General features: G+C 37.5%; 1 protein-coding gene across 1 annotated transcript; it reads right to left on the bottom strand.

Annotated features, from left to right (window-relative positions):
- Positions 1 to 3201: 3201 nt before the first annotated feature.
- On the bottom strand, positions 3202 to 15220 carry TRIP13 (thyroid hormone receptor interactor 13). Its single transcript, XM_062506166.1, has 13 exons — positions 15118 to 15220; positions 13377 to 13542; positions 12944 to 13073; positions 11631 to 11686; positions 9838 to 9928; positions 8491 to 8563; positions 7498 to 7561; positions 7162 to 7248; positions 6277 to 6383; positions 5488 to 5641; positions 5198 to 5310; positions 4173 to 4242; positions 3202 to 3611 (listed from the first exon to the last, which is right to left on the bottom strand). Exons 1-13 carry the CDS (start codon positions 15207 to 15209, stop codon positions 3516 to 3518), a joined length of 1299 nt encoding a protein of 432 aa, XP_062362150.1. The 5' UTR covers positions 15210 to 15220; the 3' UTR covers positions 3202 to 3515.
- Between the last annotated feature and the right edge of the window lie 166 nt (positions 15221 to 15386).

Genomic DNA, 15386 nt, shown 5'->3' with positions numbered 1-15386 from the left:
ACTCCGACTGCTGGCTGTTTCCTGCTGGGCTATGACTGCAAGTATTGGTTTGCAGGCTCTGAACACAACTCTCACCCAGCTCCGCTGTGACTGCAGGCTCCAACTCCATCAGATCCAGACAGACCTCACAGCAGACCTTTTACTGCTACAACTTTCTCCCGTTTTGCTCTTCGCTGTGTCTCTTTGGATCGTTCCTCCTTCTTCCTCGGAGTTCCTCCACTCCCTCGTGATCTTCTTCCTCCAAGACTTCAACTCACTTCTCCCCTCAATCAGCCAACCCCACCCCTTTTATCACACTTATCTTTATTAGTCACAGCTGTGACCCATTAAGGACAAGGCTGTTCCTGTTCTTTGGTAATTAGTACAGCTGTGACTTACCAGGGGTGAGGTCACCTGTAATTCTTTCTTCTACACCTACAAATGCTGAGCTCTGTTAGAATGAGAAAGTACCAGCCCACAGTTCCTTAAGCAGCAATTGCTGTGATAATCCTAGAACAGGGTGGCATCTAGGAGTGTGATTCTCCAGCCCCTTTTGAATGGAAACACAGCTGTGTAGTTTTAGGATAAGGGCCTCCCAAGAACAGAATGATTTTTGCTTCATCTCTGGGTTGCTTAGGAGGCTGAGCACCAGCCTAGCATTATTCCTAGAAGATTATCAATTGGAGTGAGGCAACTGCCCTGTTTAATGATTACCTCAGATGGATTAATTTGATGATCGTTCTCACTAGCAGCAAAAATCCTTCAACATATTTCCAGGACAGCTCTTCACTTCTTCCCCAGAGGAAACTACTGTACAAATATTTCTACAGTTCTAGTGATTACAACTTACTCCTGTGCCATAACAAAAGAAATCTGAGAGAAATAAAATTTTCTTGGAAAACAGCATCTCCCCAGTCTAGCTTGCTGCATATTGCTGAGTGCAATACCAGGCCTCTGTTAATTTCCAAAAGTCTTCTTTAAAATCATCATATTGTTCTCAGTGTCTGGCCTTGCCTCTCCTACCCCGCACTTTCATCCTTTTCTGAACTGAGAATTAAAAGGAACAACACTGCACCAATAGAGAGCCATGAAAGTAGGATCATTTGAAATATTTCAGCATGTCCAAAGTTTCAGATAATTATTTAACCTTAAAAACAAAAGTGTAGAAAAATCATTGTCTCTGCATCATTTCCAGTGAATAAATTGGGTAATAAAATTCTTCTGTCTTCAACGTCCTCTACTCCAATTTTTAAAATCATGTCATAGGATCTGGATCAGAAATGACAAATTTTTGCTGCTTGGAAAAACATTAGTCATGGAAACATCTCATAAAAATAAGCTGTGCTCAGCTTACTTGCTCAGTCTATATTTGCTTTTTCCAAGAAAAAGAAAAAAAATATTTTACTTTTTCAGGATTACTTAACTCTTCTAAAATCCCACACTTTAACATGCTTATGCTGAAAGTCTTTGCATTCGACAGGCTCAGCATTTCATCATCTATGCTTATAGTGATCTAGATCCCAGATATTTTTCTAAACCCATTAGCCAGTGGAAGAGATGGTAAAAGTGTACAAAATAACTTCTGTTGCAGCATAGAGAACTAATTGCTTTTCATCTTTGGATCAAATTCTGTGACAGTTTCCTTTTATTAGGCAAAAAATTTTAAATTCCAGATTTTTTTTGTAAGGCCAAGCAGAGAAATTCTATGGGGTTACATTACATTACAGATGACATTGCATCTTGAAGAGGGATTTTCACTAAAGCAAAGTCTTGCTCATTAGGGCTTTTGAAACTTTCAGTCAGCATTCCCATTCTCACAGGACTTGTTAAATCTCAAGGATTCACTTTTGCCATCTAGTGGCTTTGAGCAGAATTAAAAGAAATTTGTTAATGATTAATTTGAAAATTATTGTTTGTGATCAAAGATGGCAGTTTTAATTTATAGTTATTTTTGAAAAAATATTTATACCTGGAAAAGAGGACTATTCTCTCCACATAACCATTAAATGAACACTGAAAGAAAACAGGATTAACGTGTGGCCACTGAAACTCTGTGAAAATAATAGCTGAGGTTACTGCACTGGTATGTGGGATGGAGTTGTACTGACTGCAGCAGCTTACTCAGAGGACTCCTCATATCCAATATGTCTTTGCTTATAGCAATCCTGGAAATTTGTAAGACAATCAAAAAAGAACTCTCTTCTGCTACCCACCTCCCTTTTATTTTGGGGGGTGGATATGGAATGATATTTAACAAGTTATTCCCAAAAGTAGTATAATGAACAGATGCTTAGGCTTAACAGAGAGGCTGTTTTTACATTCAAATAGATGACATAATAAAGAATTAATAGAACTTCATAGGTTCCATTCCATTTTTTAACCCACAGTGTAGTGTTCATTAATAAGTGTAACTCAGGATAAAAATATTTCATTTTATGAATATATAATATAACATTGATTTAAAAGCTATAAACAAAGAAGAAACCAAATGCGCTATCATTGAAGTACTTCAAGACTAACACCCAGAAGTCGTATCTGAACTGGGTATCATCAACTTGAATCTCTCAATTTTCTCTTAAAAAAACTATTCTGGAAACTCCCTTAAGATCCAGAAACATAGAATGGTTTAGGTTGGGACCTTAAAGATCATCAAATTCCATCCCTCCCATGGGCAGAGTGCTTCCCACTAGTACAACTTCTTTAGAGCCCGATCCTCCCTGGCCTTAAACACTTCCAGGGACTCACCATCCACAGCTTGTCTGAGCAACTGTGCCAGTGCCTCACCATCGCCAGAGCAAAAAATTCCTTTCAAATATCTTACATAAATCAACCCTCTTTCAGTTAAAAATTGCTCCCCCTTGTCCTGTCACTACATACTCCTGTAAAAAAGTCCCTGTCCCCCTTTTTATAAAACAAAAACAAATCACATTTGCATTGAAAGATAAAACATTGTAGTTATACTTCATGGAGAAAACATGGTCCACTCTGGTTCACATTCTTTCAAAAACATAAAAAACTTCCCCAAATTGTATTTTACAAAGTACAATTGCGCAAACTGATTTTAAATTTTTGATTCTGATGTAATTAAAACCCACAGTAATTGATATCAAATTTTAAGATAAAGATGCCAGTATGAAATATCTGGTCAGTCACTGAGCACTTGGAATTCTTCCCAGTTTCATTCCTGTTATTTCAAATGCATGAATAGAAGTGATAGTGAAGAAAGTGAAGAAAGTTAGCGATTAAGAAACAGGGAACAGAAGCCTGCCCACTTTTAGTAATGGCAAAAGATGGAAACTGACTTTAACCAAAAACCTTTTACAATCCTTTTACTGACATTTGAAATAAAGGTTTTGAAAATTATGCTGTGAACTTTCTTGGTTGTTTATCAATGAATATTTTGAAAAACTGGATGAGGCATTCCATGTTTCTTAAGGTGCTGACATTTTATTTTGCATAAATGTAGCACATTTTTATATATATTGTTATATATATGAAAAATATAACAATACAGTCAACTACAAAACAGTAGAACATCACACGCAGTCTGCAAGATTCTTTTTTTCTTCAAATTGTTTGTCTACTGCAAGTGAAAGGGCCTGAAGAAAAGTTGTCATTGTAACACTGGGGGACTGAAAAAAGAACATTTTGTTAGACACGCCACAGCCAACAAGCAGACATTTTACATACAAATAGCACTATTTAAAAGAGAAATATTTGAATTTCATGCTACAAAAATAACAAAATGCTATAAACCAAACTGCAAGTTTATTTCAAATAAGATGGCACAGCAAAGTCAAAGTCAACCCTCGTGAAGTCTTCAGTCACAATACTGTATATTTCCTTAGAAAAAGGCTTTTAACAAATTAATATTTATAAAGTGGTAGAGGTTTGGGGGTTTATTTCAGCAAGAAATTATAAGCGCACCAATATTAATGTTCACTAATTTAATTAAAACTAGAATACTCTTGGGCAGGTCAATCCCACCTGTCTTCTTCAATCTCATTCTAAATTATGGGCAGCACATAATTGTTTCAGTCTACACAGCTGTAGAAAACAATGCAATTTAGATTAAAAGGGAGATTTGGACCAATCTTTCACTTCAGGCAGTTTTCAGATGTCTTCCTGCCTGTCTCAAACCCAACCCAAAATATAATGAACAGAATAAACTCACTTGAACATAACAAACTTACTTGAATATAAAGTGCATGTGCTAGGAAAGGAAGCTTTCTCAGGACCCGGCCACCAAGACCTTCACTTTTTCTATGGTAAAACAGAGACAAGTGCTCTTTAAATGCTAAATACCCACTCTTAAAAGAAGACCTTTCCTTTTTCTGTGTTCATCCATTAAGTTGCTCTAAAAGAACCTCAGATGACAATTCAACAAGTTACTTGCAGCTTTTTTAGCAGGAGCAGGGAGTGAACAGACAAATTCTGCTTAAGGAAGGCTACACAGCATAGCACACAGCAACAGCACAGCACAGCTGCCTGCCAGTGCTTATATCAGGCCCTTCACATCGTTGTGCCAATCTCATGAGTCTGGGGGGATCTCTACCACCACTGTACAGAGTGGTACAGACACAATCACTTTTGGAAGGACTGGGAAAAAAACTGGTTTGAATGCTGGACCTTATGGGCACTGCCTGTCTCCTTCTACCCACCATTTGCACAGTTTCCTTCACCTCTCCCACTTCGTGTGTTTGCATCTTCTCCAGGCACCACTCTGTGTACTTAAAATTCAAACCTCTGTGCCTGGAAAAACTCACTAGCTCACAGCAAACCACAAAATTGTCCATTTACACTTTACTCCTTTCCCCCTTTTTTCTGGCCCCCCATGCTAAATGCTAATCTAGCAGATGTCAAGGCATTTCAAGACACTTAGCAGGACCTAAAGCTCATGCTATTTCTTCTAAAGTGCATTACAACTACCAACATCCACCAAAACCTAAGGCTAATCCAGCCAGCAACCTGTCAAGAGGACTACAAATGGCAGAGCAAAAACCAGAAGCAGTACTAGGCCAGGCTAGATCTGAGACTAAGAAGTGTTAACAACTGTGATTGCTTCCACATTTTGTAGCCTGAAGGTTTTTGCACTATCCCAAACAGAGAAAAATTCAGTTGTTTCAGATCTCCAGTTGTTAGGAAATTTGGTTACTTTTGCACATCATTCCATAACTCAGTATGTATGCATAAAAAAAGTAGAATTTCAGAACCTTACCTTGAGATTTCTTTTAGTACAAGGCTTAACCTTGACACATTATTTTCTACAAAACCGATCATCTCAAGCTCTCTGAGTGTCAGAAGCTGCTGTCGAGGATATATTATTTGACACTAGAAAGGAGAGTTACACCGTTGTATGAAAAATAAATGCATTCAAAATTAAATTCTACAGTAAGAGTGGAAATACAGAAAATGATTGAATTTTATTATTTTTGTTACTTAGGAGGTATGATTAAAATGTAAAATTTATTAAAATATGACATTCACAGTTTTGCTTTCAAGCATTACCTTCATCAGTTCTTCCAAGCAAGAAAGATATATTCTAAATATTGCTGCAGTAGATGGAGGTCCAATGTATTGCTTTATGTCAGCCCTGTCTACAAAGGCCATGTCAATTTTCTCTGTAATATTTGAAGTAGTCAGGATAACAACATTTGGATACCTTCAAGACAAAAACAGATTTTTAGGTCACGTGTAAAAGATTCATCTCCTTTTGTGACTGGCAGGTTGAGACCTTCCTTCCCATGACTCAAATGATTTTATGTAATAAGCTGTCACATCATTCTCGTCAATCAAGAATGATCTGAAGCTCTTGGCCAGGTATCACCAGACTATTTCAGTGCATAGTCTCTTTCCTTCAGCTGTTTCTTAAGTGTCCATAGTTCCTCTAATTCTATTTCAGAAGTGATGTTAACTATCTAGCACCTACTGGAATGGCTTCCGACACACGCAAAAAAAGACTATGAAAATAATTGTAAATTTGAACCTTTAATCAACATGTTTTCCATTTCAATTTTGATGTCTGTTCTCCAAGCAGACATTGTGATGATCTGTCCTTTTTCTCTCTCTGTCTTTAGGGGAAGTATACTGTCTCCATAAACTTGGCTGTCCACTCAGGTACATGTAAAATACTCAGCGGGATTACTCCTATTTCTTTTCAAAATTAGCATGATTAACAAAGACAAGTTCACTAACTAAGCTGGTTTAGTATTCCAAGTAGGAACTGAAATTTAGCAGGAATTGGGATACTGAAACTGTCAATTACCTTTTGCTGTTGCAATAACATGCAAATAATACCTTTTAATCTGGTCTATTTGTGTTAGCACAGCATTGACCACACGAATAGCATCCGAAGGCTCTGTGCCTGCCTTGAAGGCACTGCGGGCTGCTGTGAGGCTTTCCACCTAAAAAACCCAAACCAGTCAACCAAGACAACAACAACAGAATCACCAAATACCAAAAAACCCAAAAAGACTGCACTTTTGGAGTCCTGGTAGCAAAAAGGTAACCCATGCAATACTCCTTCAGATTCCTGTGCCTACTAGCTAAAACAACTTCAAAATCTTTTGTTCGGTAGGAATTTCCAGGGAGAAAGAAAGGCATATCAAGGAAGCAAAGTGTAGCGAGGGAAACTCCTGTTTAGACAGCAGAAAGGAGCCTCATTTCAAATTCTGGAGGTGGAAGAATGGGACACACCACCAGAATAATGAATAGGTTGAATTTAGAGTGAGCTTTCCCACAGGAACTCCAATATTACAAAGCTAATAAGTTCATACTTACTAAGTTGCTTTCGTACACAAGTTTGAAGAAAATCTAACAGCAATGAACTGAACCATATTTGTGATTTTTAGACCTTTACAACAGATCCAAACAATGCAAATCTGGGCTACTTTGAAGCATAAAACAATATTCCACTTATACAGCAGCAAGGGAAATTCCACCAAGAAAGGTTTCAATTCATTCTCAGATGGGATTTCCCTGCTAAGTCACACTACGTTCCTTCCAAACCTCTCAAATCTGCAGCAGTCAAGACTAAAGTTCACTCATGTGCACAATCAGGTAGCTTACAAAATAGCATTAATGTGGTTTTGTTGTTCTTTATGAATGAGCACTACTGCAGCTCCTTCCCATCAATCTCCTTTCTGCTATATTTTATGTACAACAATGCTATTGGAATCATACCTCATCAATCAGTACAAATACAAGAGCATCTCTGTCATCAACTAACTCTTGGATCTTCTGGAACATCTTGGTTACAAGCTTGCCACTCTAGAAAGACACCATAAGCGTATGTTAATTATTTCCTTATCACACAACTTTCTAAGGTGTATCATATTTAAAAGTGCAAATGCCTGGGTTTTAAAACAATTTTCTAATAAAACTTCTCAGTAAGAATTCTCAAACACATTAATTATACTGAGCAATCTCTGCAGCCCATACTTAGGAAACAAGCTCAACAGAATTACAGTGTAATTTCTAAAATGCAAAGTTTATTTTATTAGGTGCAACAATACATACCTCAGAAAACCATTTAGAGAAAAGGCTATGGCTGTTTATCTCAATTAACTGTCCATACCTATACCTAAAGTATGAAGAGAAAAAGAAGTATCAACTCCACTCTAAATAAAAATCAGTGCTATCACTAACTTCTGTAAGTCTCATTCCTGACACTCTGGCCCTGGAATTCTGTGAATTAGTACTTTAAATTACTTACCTTCCAAAATAGAGTAAGTTTTATTGGTATTATTTTTGCTGCTGGAACTTGTCATGCTGCTGAAAATGTACTAGAATTCTGTATATTAAATTGAGATTAGAACTTCTTCATTAGAACAGGGTAAGTAACTCTTACCATGGTAATTGCGTCATTCTTCTCTTCATGTAAGATTTTCTTCAGTATAGCAAGAAGTGACTAAGTATCTCAAATACACATTATACAGCCCATGATTTTCATACATTCAGTTTGGGCTAGAGTCAGATCATGCCAATAATTACACATTATTTATGCTACATCTTGTATTTTATATATCATTTATTTTTAAAATATAGATTTGTTAAGTTGCTATGAACTTTTAGGCTATTTCTTGTTACCTGTCTGATATACAAACTGACCTCTGCAGATTGTGGCATTCAGACAATCCAAGTACAAAAGAAATTAGTTTAAAAAATCACTACCTACCAAAACCAGGCTCTGTCAAACATGAAGATACAAACACCAAAATACTCCTCAATCTTTTGCCCTTTAATATTCATTGAGGTACAAAGTGAGCAAAAATGACACTGGAATGTCTTTTACACACTTGGGCACAAATAATTACACATTTTACGAGGCCTTAAAATATCCTAATCAGTCTAGGAGATCAATTTTATTGTTAGCCTGGTGCACTACAAAAAGGAAGACATATTAGCACTAGGAACAAGTTACTTGAAATCAGATATGAAATATACTTGGACTAGTGAAAAAGAACAACTAAGTATAGTAAGCTCAAGTGAAAATTTTCAAAAAAATATCACCTGTATGACAGTCGAATTGTCAGCTTCTGAGCCAATGCTTTACAGAGGGAAGTTTTCCCAGTTCCAGGAGGGCCTGGTTTGAAATCAGATCCATACATTGCACAGAGTCTGCATTAGATTGTTAATGACATCTAACAGATTTTTAACTACTCTATTTCATTACAGCACTAATTGTAGAATAAAACCACCACAGATAATTATTGTGTACACCAGAGTATTTTGAGAAAATTGCTTACTTAACTACAATCCTAGAGCTAATGTTTGATTTTATACGCTTTTCAATTGTTAGCAGAATTAGCGTTACATTTTGTATGCAGACACCATAAAGTTAAAACACTCAAGAGCCACAGGAGCAAAGGGTATCATCCCTGCAGGGCTAATGTACATCAGCATTCTCTACAATCAGTGCTATACTCAAACTTGTATCATCCTGAAACACACTCTTCTAACATGGAAAATAGAAACCTATCATGATCAGTTTGATCAGTTGTCCACTTTCCCAGAAATTTCTTCCTTGGGACAGCCCAGATCATCTTGGGAACTACACTCTGGGACTGGATCTGACTTAATACCTCATGGAAGAGCCATGAGGTAGAAGAGCCATGAAAAGACTTCCTCCAAAGAGGCAAGTACAAGCACAGTAACGGGACTATGAGCCTGAAATAAAGTCTTTCAAAAAAAACATACTGAAGCATCTAAATTGACAGTTGTAACTTAAGTACAATCAACAAATATTTCCACTATGACCTTTTATTTTTGAATATCAGTCTTGATGACAAAATCAATGCAAGATGCATTTTGCTAGAAAACAGACTCAGTTGATGCTAATCTCATTTGTGGTATAACCTCCACAGTAAGACAGGACTGACTGAAGATTTCAGCTTCACTGAAGTAACACCAACTAAACCAGCAAGAGTTGAAAACAGAACAGTGTCAACAACACAACATAGATTGTTTTCCCAGTTTCACCAAAGTTTTTATAAAGCTATAGCTAACAAAATATTTAGCACTGCGATAGAAGTTTAACTAATACATGCCTCCTAATATCTTCAGTATCTGCATTATATTTGTTCATTACGTAAAAATGCAACAATATCACTTAAAAATTAAAATTAATAAATACACAGTTGTCACTGCACTGTAAACATTAGAATTTAAATTCATGCAAAACACAGTACATGTGAACATTGACTTGACTCTGACTTTACATTTCATCCAAATTTGTACTACTGAAGTGCTGCTTTCGTATCACCTCATTTCACTACACAGGACTGCAGTACAAATCTTTCCAGAAGAAAAGTATAAACAGATGGCAAATGAATCTTTGGTTTAAAACATAATTTTTACCATGCAGCAGAACAACTCTGTTCCATGATATCAGGTTGCTGTCAACATTTTTGTCAGAAAATAATAATGTTGTCGTCACATAATCGAGTAACTAAAAGAAGAGGACAAACAGAAAGACATAAATTAGAGACATAACAGCAAATACAACTACAAGTAGAATCAATCTCTAATGATGTCTATTGTGTACTCATAACAACAGCAACAAAAAAAAGAGCTGATGTCTTTTAGTCATAGGCAAATTTATTTCTGCCAAGGATGGGAATTAATTTCTGTGCTGCCCTCAAGAATAAGAACAGCATGTGCTTGGCACAAATGGAGTTCCAGACCTTTTAAATGAATAAATGAAATGCTTCAAGGAAGGGAAATGGATTTCATTTTTCATTGTCCCACATAGTGTCCATCTATAAAACATGAGCTGCCTAAGCATAGAGAGTCAAAAACTTGAACTCTAGGTCCTGTTTAGATGTTGTACAGCTATACATTTGTTCAGGTTGTTGTAGTCAGCCCACCAACCAAAGCATTTGCTGTCACATTTATTTTATTTTTACTGAAGCATTTGTATCAGCTACTGCAAGGAATTTATAGATTAATTAATTCTTCCAAATAAGGGAAGTTGATGTATTTCCTTCTAAAAATACTGCAGATACATTTTAGAACCATCTAGAATTAGGAAGTAGAGAATTCTTTCAATAAAATGAGTATGAACTTCAGCTGTGACTCCATAATGACTTTTACCTATAATAGCACTTGATACCACATTATCTTCTGTTACTCTTACCTGTAACGAGTTTTTGATGCCCAGGTGCTTATAGGACAGTGCAATGGTGCTCCTGCAATTCCTCATGCTCAAGATGGAGTAATCACACAACAGCACAAACAACTGAACTTAATCCACATATTTTTCAAAATTCTATTAACACTGTGCTATTTTGAAAATTCACAGCAACCATTTCAGAGCCTGTACAACCCAACCATGCTCAGGCATTTCCACAGTTTAAATAAAGAATGAAGATTTATCACAATTTGACAGAAGTAGTTTTAGTTTCAGCCATTAAAAGCTACTATTTCTTACTACCCATATACACTTTCACTCAACGGTGATCATCAGCTTGCTGTTATTCAGTAAACTACCATGTCTAATTAAATAGTCCTGTCATTTCATAGATGACTTTGAAAGCTGTTCCATAAATTAGAGAAATGTGGATGTATTAATTGATATTTACATTATAAATTAAGAAGCACAATCACTGGAATGTTTTTCTTTTCTATATTTGGTTATAAGAACTTAAGTGAGAATATTGTATCTATGGTATTACAAATAACCTACTGAATTAATTATTCATATACAAGAACTCCAGTTAGAAGCTGAATTGAACTATTTGTGGGTTTTATCTGCACCACAATTACTAAATTTCAGATTACATTATTACTGTTCTACAAGCTCTGGCAATTATCATCACAACCTCTGATGAATGCACAGGATCTTCAAGCTAGAAGATACCCCATGGAAGGGGTTTGTTTCTTTCCAATCTCTTGCCAGCATTTGAGTGGCAGGGCACTCAGCTCTGGTCAAATAATTGAATATGTATTTACATGAACAGTAACAGTGCTGGCAGACAATACTGCCAAGCCCATTAACTACGTAGCTGCTGACAGAAACAAAGTTAAACTCCCATTCCCTTCTGCCCAGCTTGCACCCATACCTCCATAGGAGGCAGCAAACTTCAAACAGGCTTAATTTCAGCTCTTACTTCTCCTCAAGCAATCTTAATTGTTATTAATTTTCAACTTACATTTGATTTTACTTCAGTGTCATAGATAAGACTTTCCCAAAGGCCATGGAATTCAGCTGCAAAAGCAATATATTATATATCTGTTTAGGATAAATCAGTCTGGAAACTTGTAACTCATCATTGCAGCACAAAACAATTTTCAAATTATGCCCAACTAAAATGAAGAATTAAGAACAGATATAGGAAAGCAAGTAAAGCATCTGTGGGGAATAAAAATATTGTTTTTCTCAAAATGCAAACACCACTTTCTAACAGAAAAATTCAGCAGTTTCTAAGCTTCTATTTCCTCCAATAATTGTGATAAGAAATTAATGTTAATTTATTAACATGAAATGAAAAATTGTTCCTTCCATTCTCAGTAGAGGATGAACTTACATTCTGCCAAGGGAGCAATGAAAACTTGTGGTAGGAGGAGGGTTCTAAGGCAAATTTTATCATTCAACTATGCTTTTTTTTTCACATCAAGATGTAGAGGACCAAAAAAAACTATATAGTGAATAATGCATAAAAAACTAAAGTTGTCATTTGAGTATTAATCATTCCTAGCTGTTGGCTTCTAACTTTCAGCAGAGAAAACCAAAAAAGACTGAACAATTACAAACCGCAAAATTTTGGCAATATCAATGTATTAGACTTAATTCTTCCTGAAAACAAATATAATGGATAGTTATGCATTTCACAACAAAGAAAGAGCAGGAAATGCTTCAAAATTACTGTCTCTCTGAGCTAAAGCTCACACCTGTGCTTCTCCTTCCAGGTAAAGAATCCAACTTCCCCAAGCACAAGACAGTAACAGGTAGGTCTGGCTCTATCACAGAGGAAGGCCTTATTTTTCCTCTCCAGAAGACAAAGACTAAATCTCTTTACTTTGTCTGTTTCATTTGTCTGTGTAAGAGCAGTACTGTCTTGGGGGCTGGAAGCCAGCAGTGGGCTCTGGAAAATGAATATTTAAAGTTAGGAGTTTCCTGTGGGTCTTCAAGTTAAATAAAACCTGGAATGCAACCACCAGTGTTAAAAACCTGCATGCTTCTGATTATGACTGTATGTTTTAGACCACAAGACCAGTTATTTCCACACATCCACAAGTATCACAGAAATAAATGTGTTTTGGAATCACCTGCAGCAGTTCAGCCAAAACCACAAAGGAAAAAGTTGAAACATATTTGTTCCATAAAGAACAAAGTCCAAACATATTTGTTATATATACAAATAATAAATACAAATAATACCTTTAACAGGTAACTATAAACATTTTTAGCCTTTGCAATATTTTCCTTATTGCTCTAGAGCTTCCAGAAATGTCATACAGGTACCTGCTGGTAGCATCCAGTGGTGAGCTGCAGTGATATCCTCACTCTCTTCTTCCAGGTTTTCAGATGTTGGTCCTTCTTCATTCAGATGAAAAATATGAAGAGAAAGACTGCTTATGCTCAGGTCAATAGGCTAGAATGAACATAAAAAAGATTTTGAATGTGTCATATTTCTCATTCAAAGCTAGTTGAACAAAAGAAAGTTACAGGTTTCAGCTGGCATTTATCTCTGAAGCCTACTACCTCTGTTTCAGACCTTACTAAGAGGTAAAAAAAAAATGTAGCCACTTTTCCTTAGTTATAATAGTCAGCCTAAGAAGAGATACTACATCATCCTATAGACCCTGTCTTGTTTATGCCCTTAGGGTACCACCAGTCTACCTACAACTAGTTCAGGGGCACACAAACAGAGCTGCACATTCTTGACCAGGCATACCTGTCTGTCCCTCAGTTTCAGCTCCGTATCCACAATTGACACAGACTGCACGTTGTTGTTAAGGAAAGCATCGTCGAACTCTGTCCACTTGTAATCACCAAACACGATGTTGTGTCTGTTCAACAGCTTTAAGACACTCATCCTAATATCTTCTTTCTTGGCCACACTAACAAGAAAGAAACACTATCACTTTACAGCATTTACATTTATGAGGAAATTTGAATTAGTGTCGGAACACATTATTTCATACGAGGCCTTCATGAAAAACAGCCTTCATTTCACACACATGCCAAAAAACCCAACCAACCAACAGAACCCCCAATCCTAAGCAACCAACACCAAAAAAAAAAACAAACCCACTCAACCCCCCTCCAACATTCTACAGGAAAAGAGAACCAGTCAGATTCAGTCTGTCTGCAAAAGCAACAAGCTTGATAGTTGTTTTTAATGTGTGCATTAAAAGACATAATCCAAATAATACTGTTTGCTCTGTTTGAGGTCCTATCAAGGGATGCTGAATGGGACAGTTGCAAGACTTCAAGAATGGAAAGCAGTTATGCAATCTGGGTTTCAGTAGGAAATCCAAAAAGACTAAGAGCCAAGCCACAGACTGAATTTGCTAAGCTTAGCTTGCAAGTTCCATTATACTTTCAGGACAGCTGAGACCTCAGGATTATGAGGACATAATATAAGAATTCCAGAAGAAATTAAAACTACAGGAAATGGAAAACCATTTCAAGATTTAACTTAATTTTGCAATTTCAATCTTCTGTAATCGGTGCAAATTCTCAATTGCCTGTCAAGTCTGGCAAAAATAGCGCAATGGATATTTTACACCTTGATTTTCCTAACACCTCGGACATGCTCGCCCATATTCTCCAGATATCCGAAGTGGTAATATAAGAACTGGATAAATGGACAAAGAGGGCTTGTGATTAGTACAAAGACTAAGCGGAGCTGTCAGTAACTTGGGTGGGGAAAGGCAGTGTGGTGCTATTTTGGGACCAGCACTGTTTTTGCATCCTTGACAGTGGGATGGAAAGTAACAGCATCAAGTTTTTGGATAACAGCAAAGCAGGGAGTTATGGATAACTCCAAACTGTCAGTTTTCTGGAGGGCAGGGCTGTGGTTCAGAGGGACATCTGCAGGTTTGCCATATGGTTTGACTGAAAGATTTTGACATTCAGTAAAGGCAAACATGAAATCTTAGCTCTCCATCTACTGCCCAGATAACAGAACAGATCAGAGGCCAACAGGATGACATGCAGTTTTGCAGAAAAGGTCGTGCAGGTACTGGTGGACAAGTTGACAATAAGTCAGCAGTATGCCCCTGCTACAAATGAGGACAAGCTTATTTGAGGGTGCGCTACCAAGACGGCAGATGTTAGGGAAAGCAAATGTTTCCGTCCACTGGTTTTGTAAGACCACATCTGGACTACTGCGAGCACCAACACAAAAGAGACAAGGATAAACTGGGGCAAACCCAGAACATGGCCAACGACTTGATTATGAGACTGGATGACATGACCCACAAAGCGAATCTGAGGAATGTGTTCATCTCTCAGATTTGTTCAGTCCTAATTCCGGAGATTTGTTCAATCTTAGGAAGAGAGGTGAGGAAACTCCTGTCGGGGGAACACAGAGAAGGCAGAGCTGGATCCCGAGGGCCCTTGGAGGCACGTAGAACAAGGCCAAGAGCAACCAGGCACAAGTGGGAGCAAGCAACGCTCTGATCAGAGACCTGCTCGACTTCTGGTGAACTTCCACGTGGATCTGAACGCTGTTACACACGTTTGGGAGCGCTTGCTTCAAATCTCCAGCAGCGTCATCCATCTTTTTCGCTCCTAGGGGAAAAGCGATACCAAAGAGTGGCGACTTCCAGCGACCGCTACGGCACGGACGGCCCTTCGCCGGTGCCCCGTGCAGGCGCACACCGCCCGCCGCCAAGACCGGGTACGTGACCGGGACCAGGACGGGGATCGGCACTTGCCTCCCTCAGGAGATGGCGGC

Source organism: Cinclus cinclus, chromosome 1, assembly GCF_963662255.1.
Source record: "Cinclus cinclus chromosome 1, bCinCin1.1, whole genome shotgun sequence".
Taxonomy (NCBI): Eukaryota; Metazoa; Chordata; class Aves; order Passeriformes; family Cinclidae; genus Cinclus; species Cinclus cinclus.
This window is presented reverse-complemented; position numbering and strand designations above follow the sequence as displayed.

What these genes read in the sequence shown, in the direction of transcription:
- TRIP13 (XM_062506166.1), bottom strand. Translation starts at nt 15,209, where the DNA reads ATGGATGACGCTGCTGGAGATTTGAAGCAAGCGCTCCCAAACGTGTGT. An exon ending in TGAAACTGAGGGACAGACAG is followed by an intron (nt 13,074 to 13,376) that starts GTATGCCTGGTC and finishes TGTTCATTCTAG; the next exon opens with CCTATTGACCTGAGCATAAG. An exon ending in CAGAGTTGTTCTGCTGCATG is followed by an intron (nt 8,564 to 9,837) that starts GTAAAAATTATG and finishes ATTTCAAACCAG; the next exon opens with GCCCTCCTGGAACTGGGAAA.